Here is a 25,944-nt window from a genome sequence, read left to right as displayed (position 1 = left end):
ACATATTTTTTTATTTATAAAGGGGGATCTTGGACCCCTTCCAAGGAGAAATAAATGCAAAATAGAATGGGTCATTCTGAATTTCAAATCTGCTATAGATCAACAGGAACAGAAATGACAAAACTGTGTGAATATTGTTGTATAGGGTTTTAAAGCATGGTTCTTGATGACATGATGGGACCATATAAGGGCTCATTTTATTAAATTTTATGAATTTTACTGAAGGACACAAAATACATATGTAATATACACGAACAAATTGATTACAATATAACAAATTATACATGTACTGTAAGGGTGTTGATTTTGATTTGTTCAAACAGTGGGGTATTTTGGTGTTGGGTGATAGTTTACAGGGGACTTAAAAATAATTCGATATAAAATTCATATGAATCATAAGATACTTTTTTTTCTCATATAAACACAAGTATTTTTTTCTAATCAAATTGTCATCAACGTAGTATATGTGAGACACCGTTGATAAACTTACATTTAGAAATTTGTGCACAGCAATATAAAGAAATGTACGTATATACCCGTTGCACATTTATGAAAATGGGCATATAGGAGGAGGGGGGGGGGTATACATCTTTTCCACTTTTTATGACAAATATGCCTTCCATGTAAAATAATGCAATGTACAATATAATTTAAAAATATCATAAAATCAATACACTAAGTTGCTTCATGCCAACAAGAGTAACAATGTGGGTAGTTTTTTTCTCTTCTTCATTTTTGCTTGTTGACCCCCCCCCCTTTTTTTTTAAAGAAGCAAAGCTATATGTATGAACCTGTACTTATATAATATGTCTCAAATGCAACCTGCAAAGAAACGCTGATTTGTTTTAGAATATAGATAATGATGACTGCAATTTTTGCTTGTTTAATGATGTTGAGTAAATTCACCCCCCCCCCTCCTATATCCCCATTTTCATAAATGTGCACCGGATATATACTTAAATTTCTTTATATTGCTGTGCACACATTTCTAAATGTAAGTTTATCAACGGCACCTCACATATACTACGTCGATGACGCTCCGCTCACATAATTATTTATGGATCCATGACGTCAAAAGATGAAAATGTAAACTATGATTTCAAAAATCCACCGGGCATCGTGTACAGCTACAAGGAATAGGCCTGCAAATTATTTTAAGATGAATACGAATGGATGTTTTCTTATCTGATTCTAGCGAAATTGCATTTATCTGAATCAAATAATTTGACTCTACATTTTTACTTATTTTAGTTTAACTTACCTTCTCTTTCATTGATTTATATAGTACGTTATTAAAAACGGTCTATGAATATTTATTTGAAGAAATTTGAAAGAAAATGATAATCTAATCTATTAGATGCAAGGAAACTGATGTCGATAATATGGAACCACTACGTGCAGAATGATCGCGTAAACGTACGTTTTGCTGTGGATGTCATAATCTTTTCCCAAACATCAGCTTTATAACTTACCGCGCTTTTGCAACTGTGACGTCATGCCGTCAACGGTGCATATCTGAAAGCCTGTGGCAGCGATGATATTGGAGTTGTAGCGTAACGGGATATACTGAGCTGACCGGAGCTTGTGGTGAGCGAATAAAACTAATGGTAAAGTAGAACGTGTCCGGGACTGTACAGGGGTTTCAACAGTTTTATATGAAATAAGCATTTCGGAAGCTCTATGGTTATCATAATGATATAGTTTTCAATGAAATATCTGCATCTAAAGTTTATGAACAGTTGATTGTCCATAAACAATGGAATGACTACACACGTGTAATAGAGTGGAATTTTACAAGTATTGCATATTAAACTCTTTGAAGAGATTGGTGTATGCGTATCCCACAACCTAATTCGAAAGCGGCGGAAAGAACTTGGTTGGAAGGCCGTTGTTTCCAAGACTTGTCAGCTCATCAGACACAAAAAAGAACCTGACACTTTCTATATTTAACCCACTGTATTGTTCTTTTTAGCTTTTTTGAATTCTTTATAATGTAGAATTACTAATTTTATACATTCATCTATATCATGTGCGGATCCAGTTGTGTCTCAAAGCTCTGAAGGACGGGGATAAATTTTAGAAATGTTGTGTTTGTGAACGAGACCACCGTTGGAACATCAGAAAACGACATACTTTTTGTTCACCAGGATACATTAAAGATCCAAAAGAAGTGTGTTAGGTAGCTTAAGCATTCATACAAATGATCGATAAAATGAGACGTTTTAGCTATTTTACAATTTAATTTCAGAATTTTTATTATACATGGTAACTAAAGTACCAACAATATGAACAGATATTGGTTGGATGTATTTTTTTTTATTACTGGGAAAGAATAACACACTGTTCAAATAACAGGTGCATGTTTGGGCCGGCATTTCATATATAGGACGAACAAACATATGCATTTTTAATGGAGTGATGGACTCATTTATCTACCAACGAATCCTGGAATAAAACTGTCTATCTTTTGTTGGAAGGATATTCCTCAATGGATATCGGCTATACTAGGTATTAATATAATTCTTAGAAATGTTTTGTTTGTCAGTTACTGCATGTACATTTAAGGAGGTATTCTATATCATCATAATGGCTGATGTCCTCTTAAAACATGTATGGAAATATAAATAGCAGCTATATTTGTCTATTCATTTAAAATAATGTCGCCTGACTGAGTAGTCCAGTAGGTTAACACCTCTGCTACTGAACTATATATGCATGTTTAGATCCAGCAGGGTTTTAACATTTTTTTCAGCTTGCATTCTACTTAAACTGAGTTTCTGGACTAAATTAAGTACATGTAAATTTGAATGTTTTCAATTTCAAAATTTTGTTATACATATCATCCACTTGACGTTCATTTCAAATATTCATTTCAAATATTTCTCTGGTGTACCATAACTCCTTAAATTTAAACAGGTCGTATCTCTCACATGGATATCAGTGAAACGTATCAATAGCAGTAAGGACTAAATCATTTATGGATGTTTAGAATACCTGAACAGGTAACCTATTCCTATTAAATATCTACTTAATTTCAATAGTATTTAAGGTATTTTATTGGATTGTTTTTCATATAAACGCTATAGGTCAATTTAGGCAGTCCCCAGGAGTCAAAATATCTGCTCTAGGAATTATGAAATTAAAATTGTGGTAGAGGCCTTCCAACCGGTCAACAGGGGATGCTTACTCCTCCTAGGCACCTGATCCCACCTCTGGTGTGTCCAGAGGTCCGTGTTTGCCCAACTATCTATTTTGTATTGCTTGTAGGAGTTATGAGATTGATCACTGTTCGTTATCTTCACCTTGCATGGATATGAATTTAAAATTCCTTGCATATATGCGATTGTAGAGAGAATCGCTCAATTTCTGGTAGTTTTCACCTGTCCCTAAGGGCACTCAGTTGTAGGAGTCCTGAACGTTACAGTTACAATAGCTAGTTTGATATCCTACCTTTCTTGTAATTCATTTTATAGGATAATGACAACAAACATGCATGTAAATCTACCACATAGTTTATGGCAGACAATGGTATGACCGACATAATAACGGAAATCCTTGCCTCTAAAGTCAATTGAAAATGTGTGGGCTTCAATGACGATTTATCTACAGACTGTAACAAAACCTAGAACAAAGGATCAGCATGTCCAAGGCATCACGCGTTTCAAGGAGTCCTTCACCAAAGATAGTGTGCTCACTACATCGACCATATACACAAGGTAATACCCTACATTGTCTTAAATGACGGAAAAAACATCAGGATTCTGATTTTCATCATCATGTTTGTATTCATAACTGACAACATCCAACTTGAGAATGGCATGTACAGTATTCAAGTACAATATTGTATACTGGATATGCATATTCTGTATAGATGGTAATTAAATATGTTACCTGTTCACCATTTGTAAATACATACAAGTATGATTAGATGATCCATGTGAATATCTATCCAATTTGTGGAGTACAAAGCATATCACTCTCTCTATATATTAAATAAGTGTCTGCATTTTGATATGGTTTGCACTAAAAATAAGCGGATTCCCTTTATTTGTTAATGATGTAGTAATAAGCGAAGCAATCATGAAGTTACTCTATTTCATTTTAAGTATCATGGGTTGGTAACTTTTGGGGTTAATGCTGTGAAAACATGAGTATAGCTATTCAAAATTTCAAGTAAATAATTACAGTCTTCTATTTTCTTTTTCGCAAAATATCAGAATGGACAATCGAAGTATTCTGAAGAATACGTCACCAAAGATAGCAATTTAAAAGAGATAAATCCAGTAAGTCAGGATACTTGGTATATCAATAATACATATCAAACAGTCATACGTAATACAACATGAATTCGGGATTAGGGGGTACATATGTACTCTACAGCATCACAATGGCTGACTTCCTTTTGAACCATGGGTGGACATATAAATATCAGCAATTTGATATTTGTTTCTTTCTTCTTTTCTTTTTAGATTAGACGAGTATCTCAGCAGTTTAGCACGTCGACCGCTGATCTGTACAGTACGGTTTAGAATCTGGCAGGAGGTTTGCTTTTTTGTAGATCACGTTTTACTAAAACTGCATTTTTGACTAAATAAAAGTGAATTTAAACGTTTTCGATTTGAAAATATCGTTGCACACATCTTTTTAGTATTGCCACGTAAATAACAAAATGTTATACAACACAGTACACAGAACAAAGTTCAGCTGTTAGGTTGATATTTTCCCTGGTTCCTCACATGGACACAACTGTAATAAGCCACAACCCATTTGTATAATATAAATTCTTGAGCATGTTGAGTCTACATATGCGTGAATCCTGAAGTAGGCAAAATAAGGGTAGACTGACTATAAGACACACCACTGAACACCATGTTTTACAATTTTAAGTTAGTTTCGCCAATGATTGAAGGTTTCTATTCTACTAATATGGTGGATTTAAGCAAATTATTTGGATTAATTGTTTTAGAGCCCTAAGCTGTGAAGAACTTAAATACAATCACCATTTTAGTTATTCATATAAACCTACTTGTCTACTGTTGTACAATATTATTAATGACTTCTTTTAAACTAGAAGAAGGCTACACATAACTGCAAATACAGAGTGAAAGTCATGTTTTCCCAAATAAAGGATGTATACAATATACACCAATGCAATAAGGTCATATTTACCAAGTGCCCTGCATGTCAATTAGTCACTGTAACATTTAGCATACAAGAACTCAGGAATAATGCATATGTGTGATTTTCAAAATGGACACGTCGGCTGTTCATGGACCATGTATTTATTTCAACGTTCAAGAAATCGGATCCCATTGTTTATGCTGTTTACAGGTTTGGTGAATTCCCTGTAGTTCGTTTCATGTAAACATGATCAGGACATTTTTTCCTGTGTAGATATAGTGCATTCCCTCCTTTCATTCCAAAGAAATTCTTCCAATCACGTTATAATCTAGATAAAGTTTTCTGGTTAAAATTCACATGACATTTTTCAAATATAATTAATGAAAACCATACTGCTTTTAAAAAGAACGCTATATTGGGGGATATGCGAGACCACTAATATATATTTTTGCATATTGTGAAACTGAAAATTTGAAAGGAATATTACAATTATTAGATTTTGAAAAAGCATTCGATTCTGTGGAATGGAATTGTATTTTAAAGTGTTGAATAAATTCAATTTAGGAAATAATCTTATCAAATGAACTTAAATTTTATTTACAGAACCAATCTTTAAAATGAAAAAAAATGGATGATTTTTTAAATTATGCTCGATGACAAGGGAATTAGACAAGACTGTCCCCTATCAGCCCTCCTTTTTCTTTTAGTAGCAGAAATCTTAGCGATTAGAAAAAAAAAACCCACCAAATAACAGCATTAACGGTGTTGTGATAAATAATTCTGAAATAAAGAGTATACAGCACGCAGACGATTTAACAGTTGCGGTAAATAATGAAAGAACAAGGGGTGTTATTGGCTATATACCGCCGATTTTTTTTTTCTTCATTTTTTTCAACTTCCATACTATGCTTAATTATTCTTTTTATTTACCCACCTAGAATGTTCTTCTAATCCCAATTAAATGAAAATGGCATAATATGTAATTATAACGTCTGGAATATACGCTAAAGATGAGTTGCTTAGCGGAAGATGTTGATTTGAAATAAATTATGAATAAACTTGAGCGAAAACAAATACTTTTGCATGCAACATCCAGATTTATATTTTGCATGTTCAATTATCCATTGATAATATTCTTTCATTATCAATATGGTGTTGGGTGTTAGCTGCAAACAATATGGATTTTTGAAAAGAATGAGTGCGGAAATCGGATGTTTTCGATACGCAAAGTCAATATGTTGCATGCATAGAACTGAAACAAACTGTTCCACCATTTAACCTTATAAACCTGTACTTACTTTGCGATTTAATAAGTATGTCCAGTCAAACAATCAATTCTTTACCTATTTTGCCATAAAAATATGCACATAATAAATGCAGTTGGTGTCTGCCTTTCGAGTCATGGAGGCGGATCAAAAATCCACCGCATGGTGAATTGAAATCATTCTATTTTCGTTTTTAAAAGTCACAGGAATATGTTTGGACGTTGTGTCTTTCCAAAATAAAACTATTTATGAATAAATTGAATTTAAAAAATCAAATCAAAGACACGCATGGACCTTTAATAACTCGAATTCATTTTTTTTTTTTACAAAATTCTAGAGCTAGATAGTTGGAATATCTCTGACTTTTTTCGCGAAATTTTCAGCTATCTATACAAGTACCTATACCAAATATAATGCATACAACTGATTGCTAACAACATTAACGTATTTATACGATTTTTTTTTTATTCAGTTATCTTACATATAAAACGTATACGGTACCAATTTTGATGCACCAGATGCGCATTTCGACAAATAATGTCTCTTCAGTGATGATCAACCGAAATGTTTGAAATCCGAAATAACTATGAAGTTTTAGAGCCAAATATAGCCAAAAACAGCGTGCCAAAAAAGTGGACCAAATTCGTCCAAGGTTAGGAGCTATGCATGAGGGAGATAATCCTTAATTTTGAATGAATTTCTAAATTCTATAACAGCAATTAAATATACATCCGTATTTTCAAGCTAGTAACGAAGTACTTAGCTACTGGGTTGTCAATTTTAACGTACGTACATACATGTATGTATATGGTGCATGTTGAAATTAAATATTACTACATTAGTAATTAGATATTAATTACAACAGTTCTTTTTAAAAACCTTTGATATTAAAAATAAAATAACAGGAAATAATTATTTATGTCTTCCAGCGAGATATATTTTCGTTAAAACGTGGAGCACCTGTATCTGTGATCGATTCGACATTTCGACCATTGTTGTGGCAGATTTTTTTCTATATCACATGTGTAATAGATGAACATTTACAGGTACTAGGGAACAACTTGACTAGCCTAATGACACCCCAACTCTTACCAATCTGATAAAATTATATAATATATGTGTCGTGAAGAGTGTTACTAAAAGTTTATATTAGTATTGACGTCTACGTTCTCTCCATGATTAGTAGAGTCGTGGTAACCGTAAGGTGATGTAGTCATTTAACTCTCTCTCTCTCTCTCTCTCTCTCTCTCTCTCTCTCTCTCTCTCTCTCTCTCTCTGGCTGGCTGGTTGAGGTGAAGTTTGGGGTACTTAGCCACATAAAGTACTGTGGGGGACAAAATAAAAAAGATACCCACACTAAAAACAAGATCACAAAAAATATATACTTCATCTCTTGAATCTGTACATGTATTGTGGGTGTTCAAAACTGATTAGTTTTTCAGATGAGAGAAGTTTGATGGGGGACATCTAGCGACTATGTGTCCACCTGCTCACTTGAAAATGGAGATATCAGTAGAGTCTGCTCTAAACAACTAAATGAAACAAAGCTACTTTTAAAAATTATATACACAGCCATCGCAGTCTTTTACAAAAATAATAAAAGATTGTGATAATTAAAAAGTACACTTTTAAAAGTGTGCACGAAGAGAGAAGAAAACAAGGGGGATGCGATAAAATATTCGTCCCCCACATTTGCGGGACTATAATAAAGTACTGTCCTTCTACTTTAAAAACTCAACAAAACAAAAATTTCTTGCACATACATGTTAATACCCTTCTTCTGAGCTATTGAATCATCCTAAATTGTCCAAACATCACTCTTAGAAAATCAGCCGGAAGAGAGAACAATTTATGGGGGACGTAGGAAACTTTTGGTCCTCTATAATCGCGGGACTCTGAAAAAGAACTTTGTTTCAACTGTGAAAGAATTCTTTACAAACCAAAGAAATAGGGTTTGATTAACAATGAACTCCATTTGTTTGTCCTTATGATTTAACATTAAATTGCCAAACCAATCACTTCTACAAATCAGCTTGAAGGGAGAAAACCATATGAGGGACGCGAGAATCGTTTCGTCCTTCATACTCGCGGGGGTATAAAGATATACTGTGTTTCAACTTTAAAAAAACTTAACAAACCAAAAACGTCACTTTACTGTAATTCGTTCGTTTATTCTATTGAGTTATCAAAATATAATACACTTATCAATTAAACAAACCAGCTTGAAGACAGAGGGGAAAAAACACGGGATACGCAAGAAATGTTTGGTCCCTCATACTCACGGGACTTTGAAAAAATTATGTTTCAACTTTTAGAAAAGTAACAAACAAATGATTTGCACAAAAATGTATTTCGGTCTTTTGTTCTATCAATAATCACAAAATGTCCAAAACGTATCGCTTTAGAAACAAGCCAGCTTTAAGAGAGAAAATAAAATATGGGGAAAATGAGAAGCGTTTGGTCCCCACACATGTGAGGCAATGAATAGGTACCGAGTTTCAATTTAAAAACTTTGAAACCAATAATGGTTTGCATAGAATGAATATAGATGCTTTTTGTCGATTTTTTTTTACACAAGTTCTTCAAAGTGAGGACATATTAAACAAAGTGGTATTCGTCCTCCAATTTATTTTTGCAAAATTCACATACTCTATATTTTCCCTAAGTGCATTGTTGTAACGTCCTCTCTCGATTTCAAGATTGTGAGAAAATAGTCAAATACGACTAATTTGCTTTTTGTACATAATAGGTATAGGCTTACAAAGGTAATATACACAGGAAAGGTGATCAATAACATGCTTATAAACAATATATTTCGAGGAACAGGTAGTTTGCTCTACTAAACTAATCTTTGTTTTATAACTGGAAAAAGCATTACAACTACCACCGTCTTGTTCACACCAGATATATCCTAGACCCGTAACATACGATTTTTGTTTAATACAATCAGCCAATTTTTTTTTTTTTTTTTTACAGTTTTTCGTTTTATCACATTTAACATATAATTCATCATAACAATTTATTATTATACAGTTTTCACTACCTAACACTTTAAACCAAAATTTGAACACCCTAAAAAAGCGAATAATTTTCATAGGTAGCCTCCCAGTTTCAAAATACACCGTGACCACCTTAAACTTAACCATAGTTCAGAATACTTGCTACATATGAATCAAAAAGTGAAAGCAGTGTTTCTGTGTTCAAACACATATTTCTAATCTGATATGTCATTAAAAAACTTGGCTTTTCTGCTTTGACAGGCTAATTGTTTTAGAGTACAATTGAAGTTACCATTAAAGTTAAGTAAAATACAAAGATATACAAATATGTCAACAATCTCGAGTGGCTGACCATTCAGATTCCATTTTCTGTAGGTTTAATTTTAGCTCCAGTCCTAAAAATAACTACTTTTGTTTTCTATACATTAATAAAAGGAGTAAACATCCCCTGTTGACCAGTCACACCCGCCGTGAGCCCTATATCCTGATCAGGTAAATGGAGTTATCCGCAGTCACAATCAGTGTGCCAAGAACGGCTGAACAATCGGTATGAAATACATCATACAGCATTTGACCCAATGCGAGGTTGTATTGACGAACTAGGTCGTTATAACGACCATAAAATTTCCGAAATGCTGTCTTCAATCGAGAATGTTGAAACCCCTGTACCATCAACTTGTTTGTCAGTAGCTTACCTCGATTTAAAAACTGACTATACCCAGAACAAGCTCTTGCATATCGAATCAGTTGAGATATATAAACACCATATGCAAGTGATAATGGAATATTGCTGCATAAATATGGAAAGTTGACGATAGAAAAGCTAAAATCATCCCGTTTGTCATACACTAGAGTTGTCAGTTTGCTGTTAATGTCTACTTTCAATAAAATATCTAAGTATGAAGCAGAAGTGGACGACTCTGTGGTGATCTTTCTTCCGAGCTTGCAGGGATATATCAAATCGACATATGAATGAAAGCTATTATTGTTAATAGACAAAACATCATCGATATATCTAAATGTCGAATTGAAGGCCACAGCGAGATATATTTTTTTTTCTTCTCGCGTAGAAGTTTTTAAATAAATTCTGCTTCGTATGAATATAGAAACAGGTCACCTAACAAAGGAACACAATTCGTGCCCATGGGAATTCCAACATATTGTTGGAAGACCTGATAACCAAAGACCACGAAGATATTGTCAATGAGGAACTCTAGCATATTTTTTATTTCAACTTCAGAGTACTTGTGCGTGGAATCAGAGTGTTGTTTAATAAAGTAAGTTTTTCAATGACTAATCACTAGATATGAATATTTCCGTTTTCCATTTTTGTTGAAGAAGCAACTGTCTATGATGTCAAAAAGTCTAGTCTTTAATTTATCGTGAGGAATGGTCGTGTGTAATGTTGAAAAGTCATATATTTTAATGTTATTGACTTGGGAGAAATTCTGCGATTTCAAGTTTACCAAAAGTTCTTATGTTTTTAGAATCCACATTTGAATAGCACCACTTCTGGTATATGTATTCACCCAATAAGTTTGAAGTTTCTCCTTCACAGCTGTTAATATTTTTGTGAGGAGCAAAGATAGGGGCTTGGTAGAGCACTTACTGGATCCAGCAATGTATCTTTGTTTTTAAGGGTTTTTATGTAGTTTAGGAATTCAGTATAGGTACGGTAACTCATATTCATTCGACCCATTGACTGGGATATTGAATGTGTCTAAAACTGAAGCATGGTTTTGAAGATTTTCATCTTTTGAAAGGGCAGTTGGGGTATAAGTATGATTACTAAAAGTGGAATTAATGCCAAGTTCGTTTAAAATACAGTTGTAATAATGAGCCTTAGAAACAAAGACAATGTTGTTACTAGCTTTGTCAGCTGGAACCAAAACATGTTCCTCATGTAACCATGATTATCTAGCTTCCTTTCAAACATTATTTAAAAACGGTTTCGTGATGCTTTTAAAACATGTGAAATAATACGTTTTTCTCTAAGTTACTTTTGTAAATAAATGGTTAAAAATTTTCTTTGAAACTAAAAAAGAAAAGCAATTTCCTTGTTGTACATAAAACTTTTTTAAATGATGTCAATTAAATTACAGTATTATTTTAATCAGATGTGAGGATTATTTTTTAAAATAATAATTAAATGATTAAAAAAAAATTCCAAACGTTACAAACAAAATCCAAAAGCATATGAACGTGTCCACTCTCCCCCCTCCCAAAAAAAACATGTTCAACAATATTAATTGTTGTGTGCATTCATTACAAATAAATACACCCAGAGCTGCAATATCTGGACTTTCAATGTATTAATGGAATGACACAGCGGGATGTTATGGCTAAGTTAGAGCAGTCCATCCTAGTTATACAATTTCCAAGTGATTTGATATCTTATGTGGGTCAGTGTTGGAAAAACAACATTCTTGAAAGACAAAGAGCTGAGGCACATACGATCATCATATTTTAAGTATTGATTTGTATTTATACCGATATTTATTATTATTTCAATTTGACTTTTCATGATTAACAAAACATGTCCAAGTGATATTTCATATTAAAGAAATGTAGAGTCCCGATTGGTGATAAAAATGACTGCACAAATATAGAAGTTTTAAATAAAATAAGGAAATTATGTCGTTCGCCTGAGATATTATGTCGTGCAAACGACATAATATGTCGTGTGAACGAGAAAATATGTCGTGCGAACGAGAAAATATGTCGTTCTAACGAGAAAATAAGTCGTGCAAACGAGATAATTAACTCGTGCGAACGAGGTAATTTAAAAGTCGTGCAGACGAGATATTATGTCGTGCGAACGAGGTACTAATGGGAACAAAATGGTGTTCAAAAATTGTTTTTCTCTAAAAAAAAAAAAAAAACCTAGTTCCCAGATTTCATACATTTGGTTCCCTGTTTTACCTACAAGCCAACTAATCTTTTGGAAGATAATTGGCGGTGTCATATAAATGTGCAATAAAGTTTCAAAATTTTCGTTTTCACCCTGGGATCAATTGGGGTTTTCATTTTATTAAAAGCCAAATCATCTTTTGGGAGATGAGTGGTGGTGCCCTTTAGATGAGCAATTAGTTTTCAAAATTGTTTTCCACCTTGAGGGGCAAATGCGGTGGGTGCAAAACGACGAACAGAAACATGGTGATCATTGCATTGCGTCATCTGCAACAAGAATGTATATTTGTGGTGATAGTATAGGGACTTCTTTAAAAACAGATATATTCCTTCCAAAACTCTTTTCAAACATAATTTATTATCTATTACGTTATCAATTTAATGTTTATTAGGTTATGAATTAATTATATGAAATACTAAAATAAAATATATATCTGTCAAACTGTCTGTTTATCTATCTGTACTACTAAGTCTGTTTAGCTGTTTCAGGAGACTTGCAAGAAACAGCTCCCAATAGTTTCATTGATTGGTATGCAAAAAAGTACGCTATGGTTCCATCCGTTTCCGCACAATTCTAGGACATATCAGATATTTGTATCTCGAAAATGCACGAGACCATCAAACATAAACGTACTCCTTACACGATTTCAACACAGTACGATAATTAGGGTGAAGTAATTGTATTTTCTGTTTGTCATCTCCATAGGACCAGGAGAGGAAAAATGGTGGCCCGATACATATTCAAATATTCTTGATACGAGAGATGTTGAGACGCCGAATCGTGAGAAGATTACACCTTAGTTACTGATTTAATTTTTCATTCAATATTGGTCTTTTAAAAGTTACATTTTAGCTAGAATGGACTGAAACTGTCGAGTTTAAAACTTCCTTAAGACGCATAGAGAGTTATCTTTTTATAATTCAAATTATTTAATTCCTTTTACGGAAACTTGACACATTCATGCTAAAGTTAAATAACAAAAAATCTCAAACATTAAAGTAAAATGGGAAAGATTAATGGAAATCGGATAATATTAAAAAATGCATCGTGTGACCGCACTTTTGAAGGGATTTGGAACTCCATGGCTAGTAGATATTTTGTGGGGGAGGGTAATGATTTAAAAAAAGTTTTTACCGAAATAATTTGCTTCACCAGTCTGTCAGAAGGTCAACACTTCATGTCAAGTGCATTATCCTTGCCTAATTATTAACAGTTAAGGCTACAGGACCGTGTCACAACGACCCACATCCCCCCTTCAACGTCATTAAAACAAAATACATGTATTGATTATTCTACATATTTTCTTCCATTTACGTTTAGATTCATAATTCCTGGTTCAGATCCCAGGAAAAGGATATTTGGCGTATGTAGTGAACATGCACTTCAAATTTTTAAATACCGTTTATAATTATGGACATGTACCACATAAGTAACCCGCATCATAACTTGGCATATATCCAGTGTATTAAAACGATCTATTCTGTTCATTTCTTATTAGATAATTATGTAGTCACGTAGAACTAGGAGAGTCATGAGAAATGTTTGACCCCCTCCCCCCATTTTTTGACAATGTTCATTTTCCGTTAGTTTTACAGACAAAGTTAGCAATTTTCAAATGCAAGGGAAGGTAGTTAGGTATCCCCCTCCAAAAACATATCCACCGTATTTTATAGTAGCATTGCTTGGAATTTCGAATTCTACGACAAGCGCTATTTTCCCGCACGATTTCAGAAATCAAGATTTGGTGACTTCTCAGATCTTTAATTAGTTCTAACCCCTTTAAGGAATTTGAGGATCAGACATAACGTGATGAATTATAAGCTTTGTGTATTTGCTTGTCAAGAATTTTAGGTTATAGTGAAGTCGACATTTCCTCCGGTTGCGCCCCGCGCTGAGAAAAAACGATGCTACGTGCATCATATGATACATTAAACATTTCGAAGCAATTTTTAAAAAAATCTAAATACAAGGTGCCTTATACGCACCCCAAATAGATCCGATACTTCAATAAAAATCTATAAAGAGTACATGTTTGATTAAATACTCCTCTTAAAATCAATCAATGAGCAAATATATGTATCACGCTTTCCACATTGCAATAGTAAATTTAAAGGTTTAAATGACATTTGATGCATTAATATTTTCTTTCAAAATCATATATTCAGGTCTTCTTTATGACAGTGTTAACGTGTTTAAAAGATATCAGTGTCTTTCCCTATTTGTTTAGAGTGCTAAAAATGTTAGCGACCGAATTGTTGCTTGCATTGAAATTCTGTTTTAGTTTTTGCAATTATGTATATCATGTATCTGTTTGATTCAGCTAAATAAAAATCAGAAAGAAAACTGAAGAAACATAATATATGATCATGCAATTTTGTTCAATGACACAAAATGCGTTAAACCTAAACATGTACTGTGTGGTTCATTTTTCAAATTAACGTTTACCAACGTAGGAAAACGAACTAGAGTTAATATTCCAGTTGAAATTGACCCTAACTACGTTAAAATTGGATCCAGCTTTGTTCCTGGTTGAACCCTGACTTCTGACAACATTTCATGAAATTAAACAATGAAGTTACATTGTATTATAGTGTTAAGTGCCAAAACAATCATATCAGAGAAGCAAAGTGGACTAATTGAGATCTTCCTCTTGAAAAAATGAATCTGGTCCAATTTTGGTAAGGGAAAGAATGAGGACGTACACGGCGAGAAGGATTCCACGCTCTGTTGACAATAAATTATATATCGGTACATCTCAATTTCTCCAGAGTCCATAGGAAAGTGATATTCTGTTAGTGAAGCATCTCCTTTATTCTGTTGAACGTTTTACTGATTTAGTGTAAATTGGGTCAACAATAGCCATGACAATTGATTGATGAATTAATAAAATTTTCATTCTACATTAATTCTATATGAAAGACAAACTTTTCTAAGGAAAAAAAAATATGCTTGAGCAAACTCTTATTCAAGGTACTGTGACTGGGTGTAAATATACATTGTATATGGTTAAGACGTTTATTTTTTTCGCCAACTTGTGAGCTGCGGATGATTCGAAACTTTAGAGTTTTTTTTTATTTACATATCTTTTATATAACGATAATATTTATTATTTTGGTTGGCTTTTTTCTTCAGTTTGATGTAACATGGTTTTATCCTACTTCATCATAATAACTTCTAAACGTGTATACATATGCAGGTTATATCATAGGTTATATTATGTTTTTCCAAACTAAACTTGTTTTAACTGTAAGCGCATATCATGTCGGCAAATGTGCTTAATTCTTTAATTAAGCACAATTGTATCCCACAATCAGTACACATAACACCTGAACAAGACATATTCTTAAATACATAAGAATAGTATGCTTCCTTTTTTCAATGTTTCAGAAAAATATTCTTGTGAATGAAGTCAAAAAATGACCACAGTCAAAGTAATTTTTATAAAACTATCCACATGTTAAGGGGATATAAAGAAGAGGCTTGAAGCAAAGAACAAATTACATTCCCATGTTGATAGAATCTTGAGAATGGATTTGGCATATGGAAATATCCAACAATAGATATGTATAAGAAATCTATTCTGAGTATATTTTCTATATTATGTTGAAAATACTTAATCATTTACATGTCTTTGCAACTAATCCTCAAAAACTGATGGATGCTTGATTCATTCTGGATGATATCAGTGTGTATCTATATTACTTGGATTCCAAAACATTTCAGCATCATTGTAGGCTTTCTGTCCATTTCAAAACCTCTGTATTGTTACTGAAAGCCATTACTTCACACATGCACATGTTTTGCTTTAATTTTTCCTTTTAAAAAACTTGACAAGTTTCCTACTGTACCCCTATACATTTCAGGATGCTTGTATAGTAATATCACAAATTGTAGTTCTGATAGATTTTGTAGGACACCCATCCTGTTAAAAAGTCTCTTTCATAGGACCACCTTTACTGTTCCAAGTTTGATTGAAATTGGCTCAGTGGTTCTCAATGAGGGTGTAACAATACGTTGATATTTTGTGATGCAGATGGGTTCAATTTGATACATCAATGCACATGTACATTTACTAAAGTATCGATTGTTTAATACTTTCTGGAAGCATATAATGTTCAGAAATTAAAGTATTTGCAAAAAAAGTATATGACAGGATTCATCAAACATTCAAAAGAAAAGTCAATTTTTTTTTTCTAGCAATTATAAAGAAAAAAGTCAAAATCTTTAATTTTGCTTTAATCTTACGTTTAAAAAAAATGAAATCTACATTTTCTTTCCTCAAAATAAAACAAAATAAATTATAAAGAAACCAGCAAACGTTAAAACCCAATATATCATGATATCTATTTATGTCTCATACTATTTCCTTTTCAAGAGGATAGCTCACCTAAGCTTGTTTTTACTTTAAAAATCAACACTGTAAAAGTGTATGAGAATGAAATATGTCATTTATTTTAGACAACAAATGACGAAGATAAAGGTTTATACAAAGAAGGGGGGAAATCAGCGATCCACGAACACTGTCATAATCTTGCACAATATATCAACCCATCATTTCTGATTACCCCCATATAGATAATTTCACAAATAAATATGGTACTGACCAGTTCAACCAGGGGAAAATCAGGACAGATGTGTTGAAATCCTATGTTATTACATTGTATGTATCTACTGATTTTCCCCATACATGATTATCACAAATAACAAACAATGACTAGTTAAAATACAGACCTTGGAAACTTGTTCCAAAGTGTACAACAAGCAAAAAGATGGCGAACAAAAAGGGCTACAATAAGATGACGAATAATTAAGCTACATTTTTATATATATAGGTGGAATTTAAGATGGGGAGGTGGTGGGTTACTGGATTTCTCAAATTTCAACACGCTTTCTACAAGTCCAAACAATCAAAACTTTCTAACAGAAGTAGACACGTGATCTATACACAAGTTTTCATTGGTTCAGATACAAACTGTGCTAATGTTGAATAGGGGTTCCCGACGGGGTTTAATGTTCAGAGGTACAATGCGAGTTACCCGGTACTAACTAATATAAATAATATAAGGAAAAAGTTTCGCCATAAATGTTATTATATACATACTATATATTTTATGTCTCATACTATTTCCTTTTCAAGAGGACAGCTCACCGAAGCTTGTTTTTGCTTTAAAAATCAACACTGTAAAACTGTATGAGAATGAAATATGTCATTTATTTTAGACAACAAATGACGAAGATAAAGGTTAATACAAAGAAGGGGGGACATCAGCGATCCACAGACACTGTCATAATCTTGCACAATATATAAACCCATCATTTCTGATTTCTCCCATATAGATAATTTCACAGATAAATATGGTACTGACCAGTTCAACCAGGGGAAAATCAGTAGATACATACAATGTAATTACATAGGATTTCAACACATCTGTCCTGATTTTCCCCATACATGATTATCACAAATAACAAACAATGACTAGTTAAAATACAGACCTTGGAAACTTGTTCCAAAGTGTACAACAAGCAAAAAGATGGCGAACAAAAAGGGCCAAAGATATGATTAACAAATCATATTCAGAGCCATCCAAGGTGAGCTGTCTTGTAAATTGTGTAACAAATTCAAACATTTATATACATAAGTTGTGAAAAACTTAACTACAATTCAACCATAACGGAGGTAATTAATGGTTGGACCCTGTTGGTGAGTCAGCACGCAAATATGCCTAAAACAGGTACTTTAAAGTGGGAAGGGAAATGGATTGGGGTTTTTTCCACAGCAGTTAAAAACTGACCTGCATGGTAGCCCCCGTTGTTACAGCAGTTAAACATTGACCTGCATGGTGACCCCATTGTTGCAGCAGTTAAATACTGACCTGCATGGTGACCCCATTCTTGCAGCAGTTAAACACTGACCTGCATGGTAACCCCCGTTGTTGCAGCGGTTAAACACTGACCTGCATAATGACCTCATAATTGCGACACTTAAACACTGACGTGCATGGTAAACCCCATTTTTTGGGTAGTAGGACACTGGCATTTTTGGTAAAAGTTATATATGGTGAAAAATGGGCCTGTATAGAAAGAAACCGGGTACAGGCAATGAGTGAAATGAGCCAACAACTTGATGCAGCAGTTAAACACGGACCTGCATAAAATATTTGAACTTCACCAACGAATGGGCTGATTCAGGAGAGGTGAAGTGATCAAAGAGAAAGTGTAGGTATGCGAATATAGCGTTTCAAGGCATTATTGTTCCAGCGACCTAATTGTTGGATATAATTCTCCGAGTACCTTTTTTGTGCTGCATATGTTGCTGCCCCAATGCGAAAACTGTGACCTTTGTATAGTGCAGGATTGAGACTCACATACTTAATGATGTTTGAAAGTTCTTTGGAAACATAATTGTACGTAATCGGAGAACCATCTCTATATTGAAAAAGTGGACCAGATGTATGACCTGAATGCGACAGATAACGGTGTAATGATTTGACGGGGCAATGGTCCAGTGTGGGGAAGCCCTCTACACAAATTGTGACAGGCTTATTCATTTTTTGGGTTTTGAAATAGCGCAATACTAATTGCACTCTGGAGGGAATGGAACCATTGTATTGAAACTCTACATCTTGAAGGTGAATGACTTTATCTGATGTAATGCCTTGTTTTACTGTGACCTCACCAATCTAAGGAAAGCATGAAAACAAATAGAGAAAAGGGCTTCTAACATGATACGATAATCCAAAACAGAAATGGTGTGGGGTATAGCCTTGATAATCTGAAGCAAGATATATCTGGCAATTGGCAGGCGTGAATCCACTGTGGGAGACAACCTGTGATAACCCCTTAGTATCTTTTTCACAATAAACAGCTGTGTAGGGTCCGGTAATGCAAGTATCTTGTGTACATAACCTATGGCAGAAAAATGGGAAGAAACTGTACTTGCACTAAAATGGGATGAATGCAAGTGGAGTATAAAGTTGGATATGTCAACCACACGCAAGGGTAAAGCTATCTGACCTTGAAATGTTTGCAAGAGTTGCCATGATCGCCGGTACGCTAATTGAGTTGATAATGCCAAGGATGCTGATAAGTGTCCGTGCTCCATGTGCTAAATGTGTAGAAGAGAGTGTGGGATGAGTATCTGACATTCCTCCAGATCCGGTGCTAGCTGCCAAGCTGCCTGGAATTGAAAACGAGATAGCTTGTCTGCAATTACATTCAATTTCCCCCTAATATGTTTGGCTTTGAAGTGAATATTGTTGTAAAGGCCAACAAGCACTAGCCTCTTGATAAGTATCATGATAGTTTTGTCTTTGCTAGATTGTTTGTTAATGATTTGTACTATTGACATGTTGTCGGTTAGAAAAAGAATCCTTCTATTTTGTAGTTGTCCTCCCCATATTTCTAAAGCCAAGACAATGGGAAAGAGTTCCTTAATTGCAATCTGGAAATGATCAAGTTCTTTCGACCAAGACTGCGCAAACCAGTGAGATCCCAACACTGCCGCAAATCCAATTGACCCTGACGCATCCGTGTACAGACTTATGTAATCAGAGGAGTCACATTGTTAAGGGAGGGAAACTGATTTTCCATTGAAGTGCGAGATGAACTGGAACCACATACTTAGGTCAACACGTGCCTCTTTGGTGAGATAAACAAAATGGAAGGGGTTTGAGATATTACAAGTTAAATCGATAAGGCGTTGCAAGAAAGCCCTACCTGTGCCAGGTACAAGCAAAATTTAACAAGCCTATAAGGGATTGTAATTCACATAGGTGTACATTCTTCCGATGACAGAAATCACTGAGCTTGATGCTAATTTTTTATAATTTTCTCCTGGGCAACCTACATTCCATGACGAGAGAATCAACTTCGATGCCATATATAATTAACTGTGTTGTAGGGGCAACAGTTTTGGCCATATTGATAGGTATATTAACCTGGTTACACAAAAAAGGAACCGTGATAAGTCCTCCCGACATTTTTCGACACTGGATGAAATGAAAAAGAAATCATCAAGGATATGGGATATCCCCGATGCATGATATCTGTTGAGTATGATCCAAACCAGAGCCTGACTAAACTCCTCAAATATTTTGCATGAGCTACTGGCTCCCATGGGGAGGCAGCGGTCATAATAATATTTACTTTTCCAGGTAAACCCAAGATGATAGTCTGATGGATGTATGGGCACTATGCGGAAAGCATCCTTAATGTCAGATTTTGCCATAAAAGCCCCCCGCCCAAAATATTGTACTAGTGAAATAACTTTGTCTATTGTATCATATTGAACTTTGGAATTTTCACGAGGAATGTATGTATTAACTGACTGACCTTCGGGGAATGATAAGTCATGAATTACTCTATATTTACCTACTTCTGATTTGGGAACAATGCCTAATGGTGATGTAACAAAATTTGTTAAAGGCGGATCATCAAAGGGGCCTGCTATTCGTTGTGCTTGTATTTCTTTCAATATGTACTCATTAATGGCCTCCACATGGTCCCTAGTTGACTTATGATTCTGTGGTGAAGATCCCAAGCGCGGTTGAGTTAAGTCTTTCCCCATAAATTGTTTAATACCAGTGCTGTACATAAATATACTTTACCGCACTGGCATATTGCACGACGTCACAATGAAAAATACGTCACGACGAAGGTCATGACGTACATATCTACAGTCCTTTTGTGTTTGGAAATGTCAAAATATTGTTTCGTTATTTACCACCTCTGTCAAATGGTAAACTGCAATCGCGTAAAAGTTTCTGTCAAATGGGTTATATTAATTCTCTTTGATATTGAAAAAGTTTCAATTTCTTCTTTATATAGCATACATGCTAAAGTAATATCCATATTATATTGTGATCTTGATATCGCCCCTAATCTACACGTATAGTTACTTTCACAATAGACTCATTTGCATAAACAGGGTTTCCGTACATAAAAATTTCATTATTGGCACGACACCCCGAGGTTTTTAAGTGAAAGATGTTTGATTTATGTGACATGTGAACTTCAGTGCCAGAACAAAGTTAGGGGACCAAGTTCTGGCTTCAACAGAAAATATGTTTTTCAGGCTAGATTCAACTTCGTATGTCTAAAAATCGCTGCATCTTGCATATTCAATACAAAAATTAGACATGTTACAAGTCACAATAAACTTGCTCTCAGCACTTTTCAAATTAAGAAATTGATATGCTTTGAAGTTATATTAACTTCAACTTGCATTGATATCTGGATATCGTGCCAATTTAACGATTTATACATACACGATACGTTTTTATCTTGATGATTGATCACGTGATACAGAGTTGATGTAGAGACTGTCGGTCTGGTGAAAAATGTATAAGAGGTCAATATGCACTTAATGATATATACATATTGTTTTTGTATAAAAGGGCTGTGTTTACAGAATTTGTCACAAATTGATCTGTTTATTGACGCTTTTTTCCTGACATATTTATATGGCCCTACTTAACACAACTGCGAGGGTGCGCCTACACAACCTAACCTAAACCCTCTACAAAATCCCTCAACTAAGTATTGTGATTTATTTGAATCATAACCTAGTAGCTCCTTACGTAGTATTGCTGGTTTTACTGGGATTGGAAGAGGTACGGAATGGTTGGTGTGGCTGGGGCTTGGGTTTAGCAAAACACTTTGTTCTGGGATGTCTATTGCCACATTCTGACACACATGGACATATTTACATGGGAAGACTGAACATGTATCACCCCGGTTGTAGGCGAAACACACCTTTTGGGGACGAAAATTAGACTTCTTAGCATATGGGAGATGGGACTTATCTGAGAATTTTGGTCCCATGGCAGCAACCCGCAACCTCAGTTCCGGTACTGGCTGCTGCCATGGAAGTAAGGAGGTCTCTCTTAACTTGCGAAAAGTTTCATCATATCCCCGCCATGCCTCGTCAACATGCAATCTGTTAATCTCCCTGATGTATGCACAGTACTTTAGGAGACTGCATGCCTCCGCTGGATATCTCTGAAGGTATATGGACATAAATGTTATAAAAGCATCATTCCACTGGTTGATGGAGAGCGGATACTTTTGTTTTTGGCTCTGCTCTACATCAATTTTCCCTGCCTGTATGGTGATTGAAAGGGGATCATCTGTATAATTGGGCAGTAGTGTTCTGAGGTCAATAAATTCATTGGCCCAGATTTTGCACTTGGTTTTCATAGGGACTGTAGCCCCTAAGGGTATGTTATCACTGATTGTAATGGGTGTGAGATTGCGTGCTGACTCACCCTGAAATACTGCGTCAAGGATGGTGGTGACATTGTCACTCGAAATGGCTTGGTTGGAAGTGGTGGGTATGTCCTAGCAAGTCCCATCCATTTGGTGCCGTGAATTGGGAGACGTCTGTTCTGAGGGAACGTTTGCATTTTGGGCCCGTGCTTGCTCCTGGACGATGTGTCTCGCCAGTTTTTCATAGTCTATGGTGGGTGTCAACTCTGCAGGCTCTTGTTCCACAGACGGGTTGTGTGGTGCTACACTGTGACGACTGGACTTCTTTGGAGCGGGCCGGGGTGAAGCTGGTCGCTTCCTTGAAGTGGCTTTGCCCTTTGGCATGTTTGCTAAAACATAATTAACAACAGTAAATATGGGCATCAAGGAAAAAGGGGCATGTCAACTTCCAACAAACTTGATGAGTGAGACAGTTGGCAAACTAATACTACTGTAAACACCAAACAGTATACCACATGACATCCAGCATAGATATAAACAGTTCGCCTGTATAATAAAATGGACTTGTACATCGCAACAAGGGCTATGATAACTGAATTTGACAGAAATTCAATAACCCAAAGAACATCTCTAGGCACAATAATATATAGATAATATAATATAACTTGATAGAAAGAAACTAAATGTCAAATCTGGAGGCTGTTTTTAGTTATCAAAGAATATAAATATAGTACCATAAGTAGGTGTCAGGGAAATATGTAGTAATAGTAGCGTCATACCGTTAACCTTTCCCTAATTTTAAATCATACTTATGTTGATTGATAACAATGGAATATCATACTAAAATGCCTCTCAGTGTAATAGACATTGCATTTTATATATCTCTATAGCACAGGCCTTGCACTCTGCCCTGTTGCTACTTTAAAATATAGACAGATATATAGTTTATATCTATATAACTCTGCAACCACACTCTAAATGTTTCCGTGCAATAATGACACATTATACTGAATGCTTCCTGGTAATTATGTAAACATTATACTGAATGTGTCTGGGTAAGTATGTAAACATTATACTGAATGTTTCCTTGCAATAATGAACCATTATACTGAATGCTTCCTGGTAATTATGCAAACATTATACTGAATGCTTCTTGGTAATTATGTAAACATTATACTGAATGTTTCCTTGCAATAATGAAACATTATACTGAATGCTTCTTGGTAATTATGTAAACATTATACTGAATGTTTCCTTGCAATAATGAAACATTATATTGAATGCTTCCTGATAATTATGTAAACCTTATACTGAATGCTTCTTGGTAATTCTGAAAACATTATACTGAATGTTTTCTTGCAATAATGAAACATTATACTGAATGCTTCTTGGTAATATGTAAACATTATACTGAATGTTGCTACTAATAATGAAACAGTATACCGACTGCTTCTTTGTAATTATTTAAATAAACATTATACCCAATGTTTCTTTGAAGATATTGAAGAATGCTTTTTTAAAGTGTTTCAAACACCAATAACAACCATGGCCTACATAGGCAAGGCCTAAAATAACTCAAGTTTGCATTTAATTTTTGATGTGTTTATACTGACCTGAGATATTTGGCGTTAATAATTATAGCGTTGCTTATACTCCACAGAAACTTCCTCATGGACTGATCATTGGCTTGAGTACATAGCAGGTGTACTCCATCTGGGCAGATGTATGACAGTGACTCCCAGAATCCACGGTGTGGCCAAAACACAATCCCTTGTACGTCCGATAACTTTTCTTTCAGCAAGTGGTTCACTGACTGTACCATCTCGTTAAACCGTGGACAGGACGCATATGGCAGCCGACGCAACAACTGGCAAACGATAACTTGTTTTACGCCAACTCCGTCGCGCAGATAACAAGTCTGCGAAAAAATGTCCTCTGAAATTTTCCCTGGTTCGCTACGGGGCGATATGTCATTTTCACCGATATGCATGAAACATATATCGGGGGTTGTGTCAAAGTGCAGAATTTTTGCATTGAAACGAATATGTCTAAGACATAAACCTCCCTTTCCCCGTAATGAAACTTGGAATTTTTCGTTGTCCAAACGTAAGTTCATTATGTTGTGACGTTGCAAATAAACATCCAAACGGCGCACATATGAATGTCCTATCACTATCGCCTTGCACGTTTAATCCGCCATCGTCACTGACGCGACGCGTCTGCTGAACGAGTGCACAAAGTTTCTGTACCAATGATTCAACCCACGAGGATGTTAACATGTACTAGTTAACAAAACAAAACTGCAAGTCACTTACACTTAGTGCAAATCTCCAATGCACAAACTATAAAAATTACTGGATTTCTCAAATTTCAACACGCTTTCTACAAGTCCAAACAATCAAAACTTTCTAACAGAAGTAGACACGTGATCTATACACAAGTTTTCATTGGTTCAGATACAAACTGTGCTAATGTTGAATAGGGGTTCCCGACGGGGTTTAATGTTCAGAGGTACAATACGGGTTACCCGGTACTAACTAATATAAATAATATAAGGAAAAAGTTTCGCCATCAATGTTATTATATACATAATAGATATTTTTTGTCGAAATATATCGACAATATCTTTTCCCTCACAATTTACAGATCTAATTCTTTAATTAATTAAAAAGATAAAATCTGGAAAAAAAATTGACAACTAAGACAAATATTAAACGTTATTAATATTAAGCTAAGCCTTTGTTGAGCCTCAACCTCAGTCAAGGTAAAAAAAAAAAATATGTTAGTACACCAAAATATCTGAAACCAACATGATTTATGTATTTTCCTCATTTTGACAAATTTCAATCTCTGTTTTAATATAATCATTTATTTGAATATTCATAAAACTTGTATTATGGATAGTATTTTGGTGAATTTTCATAAAACTTCATTCTACCACTTTTGAGAGATCTTTAAGTTTGATATATTAATGTATCTGTAATTCATATATATTCTTAAATATATATGATTTATTTTTTAGTAACACATACAAATGGGTAACCTTCATAATAGCATCCCAATTATTTGTAATATATCTTGATCTGTATATCAACATTTTTTACACAATGCACATTCTAATAACAAATATCTCATTTCCCCGTCTTCTTGCAGGGGTTTGATGAAACTATGTGGGCCAAATTGTGAGAGTAGATTTTATTCATAATGTATACAAAAGAAGTTCTGAGTCCAAGATAAACTATTGGTGTGCATGAAAAGTTATGTATATATATAGCTAAGCAGATAACCCTAACAATCTTTCAGTAGGTGATGCAAGCATGAAATTTGGTATGAAACATCCTTAGACACTATTTTATCAAAAAAGCACGTTAGCCACCAAATATCTAGAAATCGCGGTCATAATTTTTCAAGATGGCGGCCATACCGTATTCGTGAATTGGAA

General features: G+C 34.5%; 1 protein-coding gene across 4 annotated transcripts in view; it reads right to left on the bottom strand.

The window, feature by feature from the left end:
• Positions 1 to 25,079, bottom strand: part of LOC130046339 (uncharacterized) — a 79,527-nt gene extending 54,448 nt beyond the window's left edge. The window contains exons 1-3 of one of the 4 annotated variants that reach the window (XR_008797781.1): positions 24,116 to 25,079; positions 22,562 to 22,891; positions 19,311 to 19,473 (exon numbers count right to left, since the gene is read on the bottom strand). Coding sequence is in view for 1 of the 4 variants with exons in the window: in XM_056146701.1 (XP_056002676.1) it covers positions 22,744 to 22,891; positions 24,116 to 24,618 (651 nt within the window). In the remaining 3 variants the exon portion in view is untranslated. Of the gene's footprint in view, positions 1 to 16,516; positions 19,474 to 22,212; positions 22,892 to 24,115 lie in introns of those variants that run through there. The other 3 variants (XR_007360389.2, XR_008797780.1, XM_056146701.1) reach the window with 3 other exon arrangements.
• Between the last annotated feature and the right edge of the window lie 865 nt (positions 25,080 to 25,944).

Source organism: Ostrea edulis, chromosome 8, assembly GCF_947568905.1.
Source record: "Ostrea edulis chromosome 8, xbOstEdul1.1, whole genome shotgun sequence".
In the NCBI taxonomy this organism is placed as follows: domain Eukaryota; kingdom Metazoa; phylum Mollusca; class Bivalvia; order Ostreida; family Ostreidae; genus Ostrea; species Ostrea edulis.
This window is presented reverse-complemented; position numbering and strand designations above follow the sequence as displayed.